Here is an 18,416-nt window from a genome sequence, read left to right as displayed (position 1 = left end):
GCTTCATACCTATGCTGGTGCCATGTAGGTGTTTCAGATAATCAAGGGCTTAAAAAATATTACTCAGGTGCCTCAGATTTACCTGTTTCTACAACTGTCTACACAATTGGATGTACAAAGACCTATAAGTGGTGAAATAACTCTCTTAGAACTGTTTTATGCAGTTCTTGGAAGAAAGAGTTGAAGTCTCTCTCTTGAGTCAAGTGTTTTGTTGGGGCTTATGAATTATGGCCCTTTTAAAATTTTATCTCCAGTCAGTGATTCTTCACTTCTGGTTACAAAATAGAAGCAACTCAATTGCAGATCTGGAATGTGGCCCCTATGTTTTGAGAAGACTCATAATTGCTGACCCATATCAGGTATGTTCTCAGTATAGCTCCTGGAAATGCAAAGGATTTAGGTGGTGGAATTCTCACCCTGAGGATCCCTATCCCATATCCCATTTTCTTAGAATAAGGTGGGCATAAAATTTTCTGAGCCTTCTCAAAGTAAGGATTTAAACATTGCAGTCAAACTTCACATGAAATTTAAACACAATAAGCTGCCTTTTTCCCAGATGATTTTTTTTTTCCCAAGAAAACAAAATGGAAATATCAGGGTAAATCAGGGATAAGATGCTTTATAGTTCCAGCTTGTACTATAGGTACCTATATGTGTCTGATGCATCGCCAATAACTGAGTTTAGTCTAGTCACCACTTAGAAATAATATTGCAGAGGAAGGACAAATATTATATTTGACCTGCCCCAGTTCCAGAAATGCTATTAAACAGAATTTATCTGCTTGCGTGATTCAAATTGTTGGTTTTCTAGATCAACCTTAATTCAGGGAACATATTTATGCTTATATATAAGACATTTCTGATCACAAAAACATGTGCATACACCATTAGCTTTCAATACATGCAAGATACTTTCCAGGGGAAAAAAAAGACTTTACTGAAAGGAACAGTAATCCTGTAATCACAGTCATTATACTGCATGAATGATGTTGATCTGCAAGGTATTAACGACAATTCTTTCCTCTGTTACTTCCTTAGACTATTATGTTTAAATATCCTCTAACCTCTCCCTCCCTCACTCCCTCTCCTTCCTTCCTCCTTTTCTTTCTTTTTCATTCTACCTTTCTTTGAATGTATTTCAGATACATATTATCACTAAATAAATGGTATCAGAAATGTGACTTCTTTAAATGTAACCAAATATGAGAAAATGTGTATTGTTATTATGAATTATTGCAGTTAAAGTTAAATGACATCATATTACACCGGTATATCTATCCATGCATGTACATGTGTGCATGCATGACAAAGTTGAATACACAGAGTAGGTAATAAAGAGCTAAAGTAGTTTTGTAAGATTTACTATTCATGTTTAATTTACATTACTATATTCATTATTAAATTATAAAAATTCCAAAGAGAAAAAAAATATATAAAAGAGGGACTGACATTTTACTACTAGATGAAATTGTACTGTAATGGAATTTCATACAACTAGTTTGATGTTTTCATGTAGCAAAAAAACTATAAAACTATTCTGCATAGGAATCTTTAAGAAATAAGGTTTTAACTGGTGGCTAGTTTGAAGAATTTAAAGGGAAAAAGGGCCATTTATACTTTGTCATGTTTAATTAAATTCTATATTTTGTCTGAGAAATACTGAAGTAAGATGATAAAAATGTAATGCTTTTGAAAAATATTTCTAAGATTTAGAGAGGGAAACTAAACTTACCATCATGTCTGAAAGCCTCTGAAAAGTGGTAGAGGTTTGTTGGGGAGTGATAATGTTGTGCTGCTCCTCTCCAGCCTGGTGAAGGCACACTTCCTAATGAAGGACTGCTTAATCGTGGTCTGTTCTTTGAATTAAATGAAGCTAAAGATGAACTACCAGATTTGATTCTTAGGATAGCAGCATATGAAGTGGGGAGACCAGGAACAGCTTCTGAATATTCTGAAAAAAAAAAAAAATGAGCACTGTATAAATATAAAATCTGTCACTATTCAAAAAATATATTTATTTAGCAGTAGAAAAGTTTTAGTGGCATAGAGCTCTAAGACGGGAAATTACCCTGCAATTTCAACTTAATATACAAATCAGGTGGTTATTATATTTCTTACTTATAGCTCTATGAGTTTTCAATACTTTTAATTCTATTTCTGTGACCCTAAGTCACTAGTAGAAAAGCGTCTGCCATCTTTCCTTCAAAGCCTTACATTATTTTGTATATGCAGTGCAGAAACATTTGCTGAAGTTAAATATACCAATTTCAACACTACTCTGTAAATCAAGTGGGCTATCTAAAAAGCCTGAAAGCCTATACATGCACAAGTATCTCTCCCAAAAACATACACATACCAAAGTCACCTCCTTTTCTATCTCTGTGACTTCCTTTTTTTTCTGCTTGTACTTAAAATTTCAGTGTCTACAAGTAAAGAACAGCACCCAAGTTTTTGGTGCCTGTATAATGACAACTATAAGAGAAATAAATAAAATATATTATTATAATAGATTAAAAATATCATTCAGGAGCTGCAGGAACAAAGGAAACACAACTACTGAAATCAATAGTCCTTAACATGCAACAGTCTTAAGGAGTTGAGAACATTTAAAAATATGTTCACATAGATGAGCAAAGGGACTCAGACTTCATATTAAATGCCTATGAAGGAGCTGATCTTTTTGAGGGGTATTGGAAGTGGCTGGCAGAAAAAAAGATCATTGTTCTGTCATCTCCACTGCTGATAAATATTTATAAATTGGACATTCTTCACATTGGCATAACGTGAACAATGAAAAAAATATGAGTGTTCAAAAGCTTTGAATAGCAGCACACTCTGTTGAAATAAAATCTCTTTAAAATACTAGGTCATGACCTTGCTGGAGAGCTTTTGGAAAAATATTCTAAGCATAAATATAGTTTGAACTATTTTATATTTCAAATAGTTTAAAAGTAGAGAAATATGCATTTTACTTTATGAAAGTTGTGACAGAGAAAGCTTAGAGTCTTTCAGGTTTTGAAGAAGGTCATTTCAGTACAGTATTTATTGTCTCTGATCAGATGTTAAAAATGTACCTCTTCTACCTTTTAGAAGAAGCTGAAATTCAGCAAAAGCAAATGGACATTATTTTAAAATTACCATTTTAATCTATACAAAGTAAATTTACAGATTATTTGATGATGCTGTATCTAATTTAAAATTTGGATTTAAATACAAGTTTTGGCAATCAGATGGGAAAGGATTTAATTTGTTTTTCATCCTGGTCTCACAAACTATCTAATCTATAAAGTGCATCATGCTGTTTTGTATATGATAAACATAATACCATCTTTCCTGTTCCACAAAGAGAGGGAAAGTAGAATATCATCATGATAAATTAAAATTTAGTATGAAAATACATTTATAGGACCTCTTGAAACATTATCATTGGAAAATATTATGATTTCACAAATAATACCTTTGATTGTCTTTCAATACATTCCTTCAAAATTTTGCAATATTGATATATATTTTACTTCTTTTAAAGTAAGAGTTTTCCATAGGGGGAAAGTAAAGTAAAATCTTTGCAATTCCAGGGGAATATTGAAAAAATCTTTAAGAATTCATATTAAAATCTATCCCCATTAAAATAATTTATTATCATTCTGATTTCCCTGAGGTCAGAATCTCAAGGTAGTTGAGGTATGTTGAAGAAATGTTTATATTTTTGACTTATTTTGGTCTCACCAAATGCTAATTTATATTATGAACAAAAATATTTTTGGCCTTACAAATATAAATTATTCAAGATAAATGAGCTCCAGTAGAAATTCCCATGGTTAAAATTATCACATTAAATGCTTAATTCAGAATGAACATCTTCCACATGAGCTGAGAAGGAAGACATTCCCTGGGGAATATGGATACAGGAAAGGGATAGGACTCCCTGTAACACAGTCTACATCAGAGAATGGAAATTCTTGGTGGTGAACATAGCGGTGTTGGTTGTAGGACAGCTAATTTGTTGGGCATTGTGGAGCTCCTCAGATCCTAAAAGCTCAAATCCTCTGATATACCCAGAGTTGTTGATACCCTCCATGGAAATGCTGCAGGAAATATGGAAATGGTCAGGTTGGGATGCAGTCCTTTTTTTCACACATGGAGCTGGGATGTGGCCACATTGTAGCTGGTAACAAGAACATGAAGGACCATGAAAAGGACTTCTGAAAAGACACATAAGTCTGTCTTTTAAATACACACATATCCTTCTGCTTCTAACCCAAGGTGAACAAATGATCTGTAATCTACATAAGATGGACAAGGAAACAGAAAGAAAATTCGAAATTAGAGTGTGGTGTCACAGACATCTATTCTGGTGTATATTTTTCTACATAAGTAAACTATTATATAATTCTAACAGTGATATATATTCTGTTTTACAGTTTCCATTTCTACAGCTTTAAAAAAAAAAAAAAAAAGAAATCCAGCATGTGGAAACAGTGGTGATTGCTGTTGGGAAGGCATTCCTCCAGTGTGCATGCACACATAGAAGAAATATACACTGGAAGGAATTTTACTTTAGAACACAAAAAATGCAGACCTGCCTTTGTTCCAAATGTTACAACATAGTATAATAAACCTTAATAAGATTTACAAAGGAAACATGATTGCAATCACATATATAATGAATGTACTGTTCCTTGAGTATTTTCTGCAGATACAGGCACTTTTCTATTTTCAGCATGGTACTTTAGCTCTATGCTATTTGCCCCATGGCAAATGACATGAATTTGGGAAAACTTTATGTCAGTACTTTTTCAGCAAATGATAAATACTTTGTGTGACTGAAATATGGTATGATTAGGCTGTTAAATGTACTATATGCCGTACATATATTAGTAGTAAAACTCTAATGTCTGAAGAATTTTTAAACTATGTAGTACGTTTGTTGAGAACAGAAGATAGTTCCTTAGATGATCATCCTGAGCATAACAATTATTCTAGCTTGAGAAAATTCAAATAATTATTCTTATGTCATTTCGTTGGGAATATTATGATACAGTCTTCCTTGATGGGTAGACAGAAAGACTTCCTGTGCAAGCTAGAGATTCTGAACTGTATATTGGTTCTTTTGCAAAGAAATGGAGAATAGCAATCAGAAATTAAATACTAACAATACTGACTCCTAGATAGACCTTTTAATATAGCTTCTATGTTCCTATTCCCCTCTATTGTCAGCTTTGAAAGTGGGTGGAGCAAGCACACAACTCTGCATGTTTCTACATAAACATACTATATCATAATTCTTCCTTTTGTTTTCAATATTAAATTTTTCAGTTTGGTGACACACTGAGAACAAGATGCAGCCAGGCCCTGCTGATTTAGTGAATCTGCCACTTAGCGCTTCTCCTTGCTGTGTCTCTCATTCTCTGCCATCTCCTCCTGCTCCCATAAAAGACTGTCAGATGACCTTTCTCACAGAAAGGGAACATCCTTCTACCGGGTTCTGCCAGATCCATTACACAACAAAAAAGTTAAAACAAATAAGCAGCCTTCCTCCTTGCCACCCAGGGAAACAAAAAGTGGTATGCATATTCAAAGTTCAAAACAAATACATCAAAAATTGTAAGCTCCATTACACTTAATTCATTTACCACCATGCCAAATTGCAGATTATACACATGTGGGACAGCAAAATAACCATTAATCCTTTCAAAACTGTACTATGAACTACTTTTTACTCTTTTTAATTGGAAGGGCATGCCAATTTATTAGACAAGGCATATTGCAGCTCCTAGTAAGCTTGAGTTAACAAGTACTCCTGACACAATTAGTTTGGGATTAGACTTTGTGTCATTAGTGCAAGTGCCTGGAACAGTTTTCAGGCAGAAGAATGTATCTGGAGGGGATGGAGGTGTCATGATTTGAACCTGATCAGCAATCAAACACCACTCAGCTGCTCGCCCACCCTCCCCTGCCTGGAAATGGGGGAGGAAATTGGTAGGGTAAAGGGACACTTGTAGGTTGAGATAAAACCAGTTTAATAATGGTAATAAAATAAAACAATAACAATAATAGAAAGTATAAATGACCAATGCACAACGTGACTGCTCACCACCTACCAACTGCTACCCAGCCAGTTCCCAACTAGCAATCCCAAAATACCAAGATCCTGCAATTGCAATCTGTGAAGCAAGAGAGAACTCCCCTCCTTCCCAGCTGCCTCTTCTCTATATACTGAGGAAAATATTACATTATATGGAATATTTCATTGGCCAGTTCGGGTCCGGTGCTCTGGCCATTGTCCCTCCCAGCTTCTTGTACACCTGGGCATGGGCAGGACATGGGGAGTTGGAGAGTCCTTGAAATCTCAGCAACAACTGAAAACGTCAGTGTGTTATCAGCATTCTTCTCACACCAAATCCCATACTGAATCCAAAACACAGCACTATTCTAGCTCCTAAGAAGAAACATTAACTCTGTTCCAGCCCAAACCAGGACAAGAGGTTTGTGGAGGTGCAGGAACTAGACAAATGTGGAGGGCAAAGCAGTAACTGGGACTGGAAAAAGGAGGAAGTACAATAGTGAGATTTGATCCAGGCTGCCTAAGTTTTACCACATATCACATTACTAGACAAAACTAAATAGAAGCCATACTGAAAACTTCAGTGGTATGCAGCCTCCATTTCTGCTGAAGCTTGTACCAGAGTTCAGTTTTTGCTAATGTAATATTTCTCATTTTTAGGCTATGACTTTCCTGTTTCTTTGCATACATAATGGAATAAGGAACTCCAGTAAATAGGATTCAACAACCTAAAATAGTTTTGACAACTTCTTTTTGCTGAAATAGTATTTCACGTTTCACAGCTCGGTGAAATTAACTTGTTCTGTGCTGATTCATCAAGTCAAGAAGACTGAAATTCTTCTCCCACTGAAAAACAAAGCAAAAAAAAAAAAAAAATTCTTTGTTATCTAGTTGAATGGGGAACACTTGTTCCGCAGTGGTAAATCTAGGGTTTGAAAGAACAAAAGAATCAACGTGATCTCAGATGTCATGAATGTAAAATACCATGAGAAGAAAGAAAAGGAAAGGATACAAAAGTCACTCTACGTGGTGAAAAGGTCCTACAGTAATGACAGTATTATGCAAGCTGTTTTCTGCCCTTTCATGGTATAATTATTTTGTTTGTCTGGGATTAGTGATCAATATGAAATTTCACCCTGGCTTTGGTTGCTCTCTCATGCTCATGGGGATGCTTTATCTGAGTAAAGTTTTTCTTGTGAGACATAACCGGAAATGGTTAATTATACACAAGCAAATATTTATTGTTTTGTTTATTGAAAGCCTGTAGACTGTGATCATTACTGACAACTAGTGCAGAAGTCATGCTTAACTAAAAACAAAGCCTACTTCCTAATCCAAACATTTGCCTCCAGAGATTTAGACTTCTGAACTGCCTAGTGGCTTAAATAAATATATTTTTATTGGTGTAGTATTTACAATAAAATTATTCCTTAATTTGGATTTGATTAGACTTCTGAGACATGGGAGAATATATTTATTTTCTATTATTTAAGTACATAGTTATAATGCTGGAGAGCAGATGCTACTCTCCAATGTGTTTTTTATCTTTATCAGTCTATCCTTGCAATCTTTGAGAAATTCCATCAAAGACCTATGGGTAGCTCTCAAATCTCTGCTGCACTTGAACTTCACAATGAAATTATTTTTTTCCTAACTTCATTCATAGAAATAACTTAAGTATTTGGGATGAAACATCCACAAGTATTTCAGATGCAAGCAGACACAGCTAAGGAATATATAGGCCCAAATGCTAAAGATAGTAAGCAACTAGAAACCAGATAAAACAAAATCAGTGGCTTGGATTAGCCTACATAGTTCTTTGCACTAGAAATAACAGATCTATAGCAATTTTAACAACAGTATGAGAGTTTTAAGACAGACTGTATTTTTTTTTATTCCAAGTGCACATTTTCTTAAACATGATTTCCAACAGCAAACTATGATTTGAATTAGTTTTTGTAACTTTTTAATGAATCTGTGTCAACTCAAATTATTCATGCATCTTTTATTATTTCCAGCACACGTTACTCTTTAGCCTTTCTTCAGTGAGAAAGATAAAACAGCGCCACAGGTAATAAACTATTTTCTACTGATTACTGAGGATTTTTTTTTTTTCTTTTAGGAAAAGCAAAAATCAAGATCATTTGAAAGAAGTTTATTCCTATAATTTGTAATAGCTATGTCAGGTTAAATTTGACTTCATTTAATGTGTGCTGTGGGCAAACTAAGCTGACTCTGAGACAAAGGGGATCTTTTCCTACAGGATGGCATATGCTTATGCAGATTCCTTAGGTACAGTCTATGGGTACAAATACAAAACACAAATACTATCCTGTTATATTTTATCTGACAGATTTTTTTCAAAAAAGCACAACATATATCAACATAGCTCCAACAATGGTACTACATAATTTGACCAAAATATACTATTTCTTAAAACAGAAAAAAAATGACAAGGCAATTTCACTGTATCCATCCCCAAAACTCCTTTGAAAACTGTCTTTATAGTATTTGAAAACTATGGAAAATAAAGGATTCTGAGTCCTGGAGTAATGTTTTGCTTCCCTTCATTCCTCTTTTTTTTTGAAGTCACTCCTGGTCAGTTACTAACTCATTGACATTTCTCAACTATCTAATTAAAATGTAGTCTATCTTATAATACTTACAAATTTGACATTCATTTGTATATTTTTGCTAGCTGGCATGTTTAATCAAATGTCACTAAAAATGCTAACCCATTTTTTTAATTGTAAATTTATTTACATTGTTTCAGTGGAAGTGTACAGTCATCTAAGCTTATGTAAATATGTGTCTTCATTTTGTAAACTGAATTGTATCACTGTTGCTCCTCAATTTTTTACACAGAAATATATTTTCTCTCTTGTTCTGTACATGCACATCAGTTTCCTTTTAGACTGCTCAGTGACATATAGCTTGACAATAACCTGAGAGAAAGATGCAAAAATAGTAGGAAACTGTGTTGATAATATGTTCATCCAGGGCATCTCCTTATGAGGACTAGGATTACTACTTAAACAGAGCAAAACATCAATAAATTATATTTTCCTATTAAATTATGAAATGAGATTAACTGTAGCCCTTCCCACCAAAAAAAAAAAAAACAACAAAACAAAAACAAAAAACAAAACCCCAAACCAAAATAAATAAAACAGTGCAAGTCAGTAGATTTTCTTAAGAACTGGTTAGTACATCTGATCCTCCTCTACACATTTCTCACTGTGTGTGGTTTAGTTTACATGTCAGAGATTTCATTTTAAATATGCCATTATATCCCAATTACTCCTCAAAACAACAGGTTATACAACAACATATGCAGACAATCATCAAAACCAAACCAAATCAAGACTGAAACCTTCACCAAGAACCTAATTTTAAACATCTGGAATCTGGACGTCTACATGTGAGCTAGGGTTCACTTTACAGGTAGTGAAGAGGAAAAGAAACATGGCATGTGATGTGATGAACATGCTTAAGCAAATGACTAGTTTTTGCCACAGACTTTAAGAGGAAAGTAAGGTAAAGAGATGAGATGTCAACATTTCAACTTGTTCAGATGTCCATTGTCTTAGTCCTTTCACCATAAATCAGCCAAACTTCATTTATGTATTTTCTGCTCAAAATATCCAGTTGTTCTGTGAAGAATTGAAGATCAAGAGATTTGAATTGTTTTCCAAAGCAGCTATGGGGGTATGATCTAGAATCTGGAAGTTCTCAAGGAAAATATGCTGGTGGTCTTCACCAACCTTTTTCACCACAGATTTGATAATATATGCAAGGAAGAAAATTCATCTACTTGAGATGGTCTTTCCTTTGGGAAAAAAAAAAATATTTTTGCCAGGAATTTGGCCAAAACATGTAAACTGTCAGTCCAAAAAATTGTTTTGTTGAACTTTTCAGTAGTTAAGTGTTCAAGGAAGATACACAATAATTTAATTTGAAAATCCAAAATAACCTCTCACTTTATAGAATTTGCTTTTCTCTTAGAAATCTGGTTATATAAAGCAGCAATTTCGAGAACAGAATACTATGGACAGATATGGAAAAAAAATAAAAACAATTAGGGATTTATTTTATTTTCCTTTAAAGTAACAAAGGGAAAGCAGTTTGAAGACTTAAAGCAATGACTGAAAGATAGCGAAGAATACTTCCAGCGGCTATTAGCAAATGAATCAGCATCCTTGGAACATTATACTGTTAGATCTAATTTAAATGTCATGAATTTTTATGAGGAATTATTTTGAATAATATAAAGATGCTTTTGTATAGTTAGTCATTGTTTCCCTTTCTACTGAAAAAAAACAATCTATTTTCCATCTTACTTCCACTTCATACTCATAATGCAGCAAATAGATGATTCAATATACACCCAATTATTCCCACTTTGCATCCAACATATAATATCCACCAGATCAAGCAAAATAAACTTCAAAATAGAACACTTTCAGCTACAGAATGCTTATGACAGCAGTAACAAAAATAATAAAAATAATAATATATTCCAATTATGGAAGAACATTCATCCCAAGTAAAGTAATTTTAAACTGAGAATAGGTCTCTGAGGTTATTGTCATGGTTTTTCTATCAAAACCTTTAATATTTTCTTTTTCAAAACATGCTAATTTAATATACAGATTACAACTAGTTAGGGTATGTTTCTGCCATAACATAGGCTTCAAACACAGTAATTATGTTCAGTAAGTGCTTTGCACCTTTTTCAGATTCACTGAAGTCATGTAGTGAAAAGTTCTTTTCAGATGTAAAAAATATAAAACTCTTCTTTGAAAACTCTTCTCATGAACTTACTGAAGGAAAATTTAACTCCAAATAATATAAACTAACTTTTATAATTTAGCATATCCCATCTAGCTCAATATTTATTATTTTTGTTTTGTTCGTTCTTTAAGACCACAGATTTGTCTGACACTTTACCAAAGTGTGGAATTTTTTTGTCTGTTTGTCTAATAAAAAGGAGTATCAGGCCAGCTTTGTCTGAAAAGTAACACTAGAGCAGACGGTGCATATAGCTGAGGGCATCATTATTCTCATGCCACCCAATGAAGAGAATGTAGAAACTTGCTTCTTCAACATATCTTCTGATCTTTGGCCTGAAGTAGTGTTACTTACTAGGTGTAATTTGTAAGCATATATGAAGAAGTGCCCTAAGACTCATAAGTGTTTTTTATTTGTCACTTTTCAGATATACTTCATTGGCCTACTTCTTCAGTTACATTTCATACAATACTTTTCAGCTCAAATGTGACGTATTCTCTTGTAGGAAAGTATGGAGTGTTACTAATGTAAGATCCATAGATTAGCCTAGATTGCATGCTTTTAATTGAAATCTTAACTTATTTTCCCTGTGGCTGATGATCATCAGAGTGAGCTGTCAATTCTGAATGTGAAGGGAGAGCCAAGTACCAAAGGTCAACTATTTCAGCAGAAATCAATTAAAGTAATGAGATGGGTAGAAATCCTTATTTATAGCCTTTCCTTCCTACAACGATATGCATATCAATGTTAGGTGGACAAGCACAGATCAATCCACAGCAAAGGAGAAATTTGTAATTGACATTGTTAATATAAAATGTTTGATTAAATTATTAATACCATCATGAAAACTGAAGCAGTCAAAATCTTAATAATCACTGTACAAAGGAATCTACCTGCTGATTTTCTTAGCAATGAAAAGATGTTTACATTTGTAAAACCATATTTTTTTAAGAGATCAAATAGCTACTTGGCCAGAAAAACATAATGTAGAATGTTGCTCACTTTTCAGAAACACATCCTGAACTAACTTGAATATACCTGCTTGTCTGCTGCTGCTGAAACACAAGCTCTGGCACTGTCTTAAAGCTACCATATGTGGCTTTCAGAAGCCACACTTGTGCATTCTCCTTGTCTTTCAAACAAGGAATTAGCTTCCCATAAACATCTTTATTGTTATCTTATTGTATTTCCTCAAAACACACATGAAATCTTACTGTTTTGGTGATGTCAGTGCATCCAGGACAGCTGGATAGTTGGTGTGAGAGTTGTTATTGCTTTGTATTTTCTCGTGTACTCATCAGACTTTTTCTTTGGTCTGTTTTACATAGTAACTTTGTTAGTGAGGACTATGTGTCTTTGCTTGCACTTTTATCTATCAGTAAAACAGGAACCTTTGCAACCATGGATCATACTCCAGCATACCCCCAGGTGTGTCACACACCCAGTGGAGACCTGAGCTTGGCAGAGACCTGCTGTGGAGTGGTTTAGTTCCTGTGGGCCAGTATAGGGCTATTTTAAGGGACATAGATCCAGGGCAGAGACTGATACAAGGACATGGTATGGGAACCTTGAGGATGGAGCGTTGGGATTCAGGTCACCCATGAGGAGGCCTTGCAGGCTGGGAGGGGAGGATGGGAGAGCTGGATTCTAGCTTAGCCAATGACTCCTGTGGTTTACATGGTATAAACAGGAGCACAATTCTGTGAATCATATAATTGTCTAGGTTGGAAAGGACTAAGATCATCAAGTCCAACTATTAATCATTGTCCAAACATTGGCAGTGTTAAATTCCAAGTCCCCACTAAGACATGTCCCTAAGTGCCACATGTCCAGGGATGGTAATTCACAACCCTTTTGTGTGAATAAATTTTTCCTAATATCCAATCTAAACCTCCCCTAGTAAAACTTGAAGTCATTTCCTCTCATCGTATCACTTGTTACTTGGGAGAATAGATTGACCCCCACCTCGCTACAATCTCCTCTTGGGTAGGGAACGATAAGGTCTCCCCTCAGACTCCTTTTCTCCAGACTAAACACCCCCAGTTCCCTCAGATACTCCTCTTAAGACTTCTCTAGACCCTTCACCAGCTTCATTGCCCCTCTTTGGACACACTCCAGCATGTCAATGTCTGTCTTGTAGTGATGGGCCCAAAACTGAACACAGTATTTCAAGTGTGGCCTCACCAGTGTTGAATACCAGGGGGACAATCACTGACCTAATTCTGCTGGCCACACTATTTCTGATACAAACTAGGATACTGTTGGCCTTCTTGGCCACCTGGGCACACTGCTGGCTCATATTTAGCTGACTGTCAGCCAACACCCTCAAGTCCTTTTCCACCAGGCAGCTTTCCAGATAATCTTCTCCAAGTTTGTAGCATTGCATGATGTTGTTGTGACAAAATCTTTACCATCGAAATGCGGATTTACTAACAAAATACTGAAAACAAAGAAGTTATTAGAGTGCATGTATATGAATGAAAATTGTGTTAATTTGAAAATAAAGGAGGCTACTGCATCAGGCTCACATCACCAGGCAGAATGTTTTCAAGGTATAATCACACCTCACTATTCAAACAGCTTCCCTGTCTTCAAACCTATGTGAACAGAAAAAAATGAAAATGAGAAATATGAGAAATTAGCCACTTAAGAGAAATTGCTAGAAGTAATTTTAAGAGCATATTATTACTTTTTATACATTGTAACAAGTGTAAATATATTTTCATCTTTGAATGAAAGAATCTGTGGCATTTTTCATCAAAGTATGGAAGTACCAAGAATAATACAGTCATAAGGTTTTCCTGAAGTAATGAAAGACTAATATAGCTTTATGAGAGGATATCTCTGTGTTAATAAGACAGAAAAACTAGAATTTTACAAGTTTATGTAATCTACAAATTAAGATTAGTTTGGAGAGGTAACAACTGTGCAGTGTATGGCTTGTTTAAAGAACTGTGCAAAATTATCTTTTATTATATGGGAATGTCCATAGTTTAGAAGCTGTGCAAGTACACAGACATCCAATTCAATGCAATGAGTACACGAGCAAGAAATTTTAACAGTGCTTAATTAAAATAATAAAATAAACCACTAAATGTTTGTCAATTAAAGTAGTTTTTGAGAAAGATCAATTTTATTTTGACACAGAAATCTGTAGATAAGTTTTTGATTAGTACAGACATTTATGATTTACATCTAAAGTAAAGCTTTTTTTAAATTGTAAATTTAATTAAAGGTTACCTAAGATAATGTAAGTTTTTCTGCTCCCTGTGATATACATTCTTACATACTATCCCAGTTCTGTGTGTTTATGTGTGAGTTGAAGCAGACAGTCTTTCATCCCCTTTATAATATCTATCTCCTGGTTCAAAGGTCTTTTCTTTTTATTTTTTTTTTTTTTTTTTTTTTTTTTTTTTTTTTGAGGCAGCTTGGGTCCCTCTCTAGTTCTTTGTCTTTTGCTTTAGTGTTCACTAAATATTTTACAGTGCACTCTTCACCTTGGCTTGCATCTTTGAGACCTTTATGTAGCTTAGTCTTCCCTTAGGAATCCTATGAATTAATCACTGGATGTATTTTTGGTGTATACAGCTATTGCTAGCAATTAAATAATCCTTACACACAAAGAGTGAAATTCATTCTTGTTCTCTAGACAAATACACTGACAAAGAACTTAAGGATTTTTGCGTATTTAAAGTGGACATAGGTCTACAGACAGTTAAGAGGGGTAAGATTTTATGTTGCTTCTGGAGCGTTTTCAAAAATAATAAAGCAAATTAAAATAATCCATCTTGTTATCATGGATATTACTCTACTGTCCTCCTGCAGGAAAACAACAGTTCCATTAAAAGGTACATGCCAAAACTCATCTCTTGTCCTCTTTGTCTGAGATGTACTAGCAGGGGTGAACACACAAGCCTTTCAAAACATCCAAAATTCTTCCTGTCTTTGCAATTAAATAAATCAGAGTGCACTGTGCAGGGACTGGTATTTGCACAGAGTAAATCCATAAACCAAACACATCTGCACACTATTTTCCAAAACTGGAAATAACTTTGTCGTACCAAACTCTTAATATTTCAGTGACTCTTCAGGAGATTCTAAATTTTTCTCTGTGTTCATAGCGGTTGTTTTTAACCACAGGACCTAACACCTACTTGTGTGCATTTCCAACTCTAGGCCTATTCTGGTGGTGAGCCTGGCACCCTCAATAAGTCTTTGTAATTTAAAAGGAAAGCCATCAAAAAGATGCAGACATTGAGACAGACTAGCAGCTCCCTGAAGGACACAGAATTGAGCTGTTCACACAGTACTTTATAATGGAAAAAAGCGAGGCAATACATCTAATCTTCAACAAAATGGAAATTATTTAAAAATAATAATAAGAGTATCCCCAGGCAAAGCAAAAAGTATAGTTTAAGATGGAGCTATCTAATGATTTACTAAAATTCAGAAGCATGATGATTTTAATTTTCAAGTTCAGCAACAGATTTTATGGGTTTGGGGAAAAAAAAACAAATTATCAAAGTTTACCTCCCTCAGAACTTCAACATAATAGTCCTTAATAATGCTTCCATCAAATACTTCCAGAAGCTACAGTCTGAAAAGACCTAACTTTGACAAAATGATGCTATATAGAGGTGATAAAAAGGACTTTAAGTTATGAGAAGATGAAATATTAAGGCAATATTTATGGTTCTGTTTGCATGCAGAGAGAAAACTTTCAAAGTTTGATTAATTACTACAGATAAAAAAGAGCAGAAAATTTACTATAAACTCAAAATAATACTTTAAAATATTTAATAAGATTTTTGAATGAATATAGATGTCTAGGATTTAGTCGAATTTTCAAAAAATTATTTAAGCATCCATAGCTTCACCTTAAAGTGCTGGTATATATAATGCATTTGAGACTCAGGGGATCTCTCCATCCCAGTCCCCTGAAGCCAGGCTGGTGTGGTCCTGTGGCACTAGCCAAGTTTAGGCACTAGAAAGACTGAGCATTTATCCCTAGTACAGACAAACATACACATGCAAACTACACAGTCTATGCTGGACACCAGTGGATCAACACAAATAGGGCAATGCCTTTACAGACAACACCTACACACCAACAGGGCCAGCATCACTTTCACCTAAGAAAACAGCTTAAAATAAGGATTAATGGGAAGACAATAGAGAATGGAGCAAGCAGGACCAGGGCATGGCAAGATGCGCATACCAACCATCAGTTTATCTGGACCCAGCTGCCCCTTTTATCACAGAATCACAGAACGACAGAGGTTGGACAGGACCTCTGGAGGCCATCTGGTCCAACCCCTCTGCTACAAAAGGGCCACCTAGAGCCAGTTGCTCAGAACCATGTCCACACGGTTTTTCAATATCTCCAATGATGGAGACTCTGGGGAGCCTGTCCTTGGCCACCCTTACAGTAAAAAAGTGTTTCCTGATGTTCACAGAGACCTCCTGTGTTTCAATTTGGGCCCATTGCCTCTGGCCCTGGGCACGGCACCACTGAAGAGAGTCTGGTTCCATCCCCTTTGCACCCTCCTTCCAGGTATTTATAGGCATTGATAACATATATCCCCATAAGCCTTCTCTTCTCCAATCTTTACAGTCCCAGCAGTCTCAGCCTTTACTTATAGGAGACCCAGACCCTTCATCATCTTTGTGGCAGTTCATAAGCCATTCTCTCCAATATGCCCATGTCTCTCTTGTACTGTGGAGCCCAGAACTGGATACAGTCCTTCAGCTGTGGCCTCACTAATGCTGAGTAGAGGGAAGCGACCACCTCTCCACCCACTGACAATGCTTTGCCTGGTGCAGCCCAGGACACCATTGGCCTTCTTTGCAGCAAGGGCCCATTGTTGGCTCGTGTTCAACCTGGTGTTCACTGGAACACCCAGGTCCTTTTCTGCTGATCTGCTTTCCAGGTGGGTGCCCTCCAGCATATGGGGCAATGGTACCTTAATTGAAAGTCTACATTTCTCAGATCTTCTGAGAATTCCGTAAGAACATGCAAATAGCTATTAAAACTTAATCCTAGAATAAGCACATGTATACAGAATACTTTGCTGTCAAAGACCAAAAGCATCAGTGTTTTGTGTAATGGGATTTAACATAGGTCAGAAAGGAGTTTTTAATGATGGTAGTAATATTAATTAATATTAGAAGCTTAACTAGCTGCTTAGTTAGCATTAGCTGCTTTCCAGCTATGTGGTCCTCAACATACACTGACTGATGCTTGGTGTTGTTCCTCCACAAGTGCAGGACTTTGCACTTCCCCTTGCTGACGTTCCCGTCAGCCCATTTCTCCAGCCTGTTGAGGTCCCTCTGGATGGCAGTGTGACCCTATGTCATTATCAGCCACTTCTCCTGGTTTTGTGTCATCTGCAAACTTGCTGAGGGTATGCAATGCCCTACCATTCAGATCATTAAAGAAGATGTAAAACAGGACTGGAACCAGTATTGTCTCCTGGGGTAGACTGCTAGTTACTGGCCTCCAATTAGACTTTGCACTGTTGATCACCACCCTCTGGGCTTGGCCATGCAGCCAGTTTTCAGCTGCCTCACTGTCTGATCATCGAGCCCATACATGAACATCTTCTCTGGGAAGATTTTAATGGACGCAGTGTTAAAGGCTTCCTGAAGTCCAAGTAGACAATAGCCACTGCTTTCCTCATTCACCAGCCATGTTCCTATGTCCCCTCTCTTTTCCCAGATTTGTTCCTCCCTGATCCACCTCCATCCTCTCCTTTCTCTGAATTCGGCCCTTCTCAGAAATATCTGACATATATATCTATAATTCTCCTCAAATATTCCATAGGTTTGCTCTTTCCCATGAGACCCATGGTGATCTTGTTTTGCTCCTTATCAGTTAAAGTGTTCTGGCTGAGCCTTTCCATGGATACACCTGAGAGATTACTTCAGTGTCCCATCAGTCAGTGACTTGATTCTTTTGGTCTTTGATATGGTTTCTGTTATCTCCTCTTCATTTAGGTTTGTGTATCTAGGTGTTTAATTTTATACTCTTTTTCTCTCTTGCCCTAGTGTTTTAAGGATAGACCACATATTCCATGTATCATTAGAGCTCATGTAAGTACAGTGTATTTCCCTGGAAAGCATCTGACAGTAATAGCTCAAACACTGTTTTTCTGTTTTCTTTTTTGAATGGGTTTCTCCACTCACTATAGTGGGGCCTAGGGAGACTAGGCTTCCTAAATGTAGCCTTTGGGAATATTACCTTTATTCACACTGAAAGTCAATGACACATATGTACCTTAATCAGGTTTAGAAGATAAACTTAGATCAGCCTCAGGCTATTTATAATCATTTTACCTTTCCAATAACTTTCAGAAAACTGAAGAATCTATTTTACAAGTGTCATAAATGTTAATACCATATAGGAGCCACATATATTTATGGTAATTTATCATTATTATTGTTATTAAAAGTATATATATTGACAGGTTAGTGTCTTTGAGAAAACTGGACAAGGTATTATATAGATTTCCAGTGACTGAGAATAATAGTTAACAGATGAGAAGGCAAATAAATTACACAA

General features: G+C 35.6%; 1 protein-coding gene across 5 annotated transcripts in view; it reads right to left on the bottom strand.

The window, feature by feature from the left end:
• The window catches only part of CNTN5 (contactin 5), a 655,782-nt gene that overhangs the window by 262,399 nt on the left and 374,967 nt on the right, over positions 1-18,416 (bottom strand). For all 5 annotated transcript variants that reach the window (XM_042793009.1, XM_032991061.2, XM_032991057.2 and 2 more), the window contains one exon: positions 1,733-1,951. In XM_042793009.1, coding sequence (XP_042648943.1) covers positions 1,733-1,951 — 219 coding nt within the window. The remainder of the gene's footprint in view (positions 1-1,732; positions 1,952-18,416) is intronic.

This window comes from Tyto alba, unplaced genomic scaffold (assembly GCF_018691265.1).
Source record: "Tyto alba isolate M040663 unplaced genomic scaffold, T.alba_DEE_v4.0 Super-Scaffold_2, whole genome shotgun sequence".
Classification (NCBI taxonomy): Eukaryota; Metazoa; Chordata; class Aves; order Strigiformes; family Tytonidae; genus Tyto; species Tyto alba.
The sequence above is the reverse complement of the archived record's forward strand: the minus strand, read 5'-3'. Positions and strand labels throughout refer to the sequence as shown.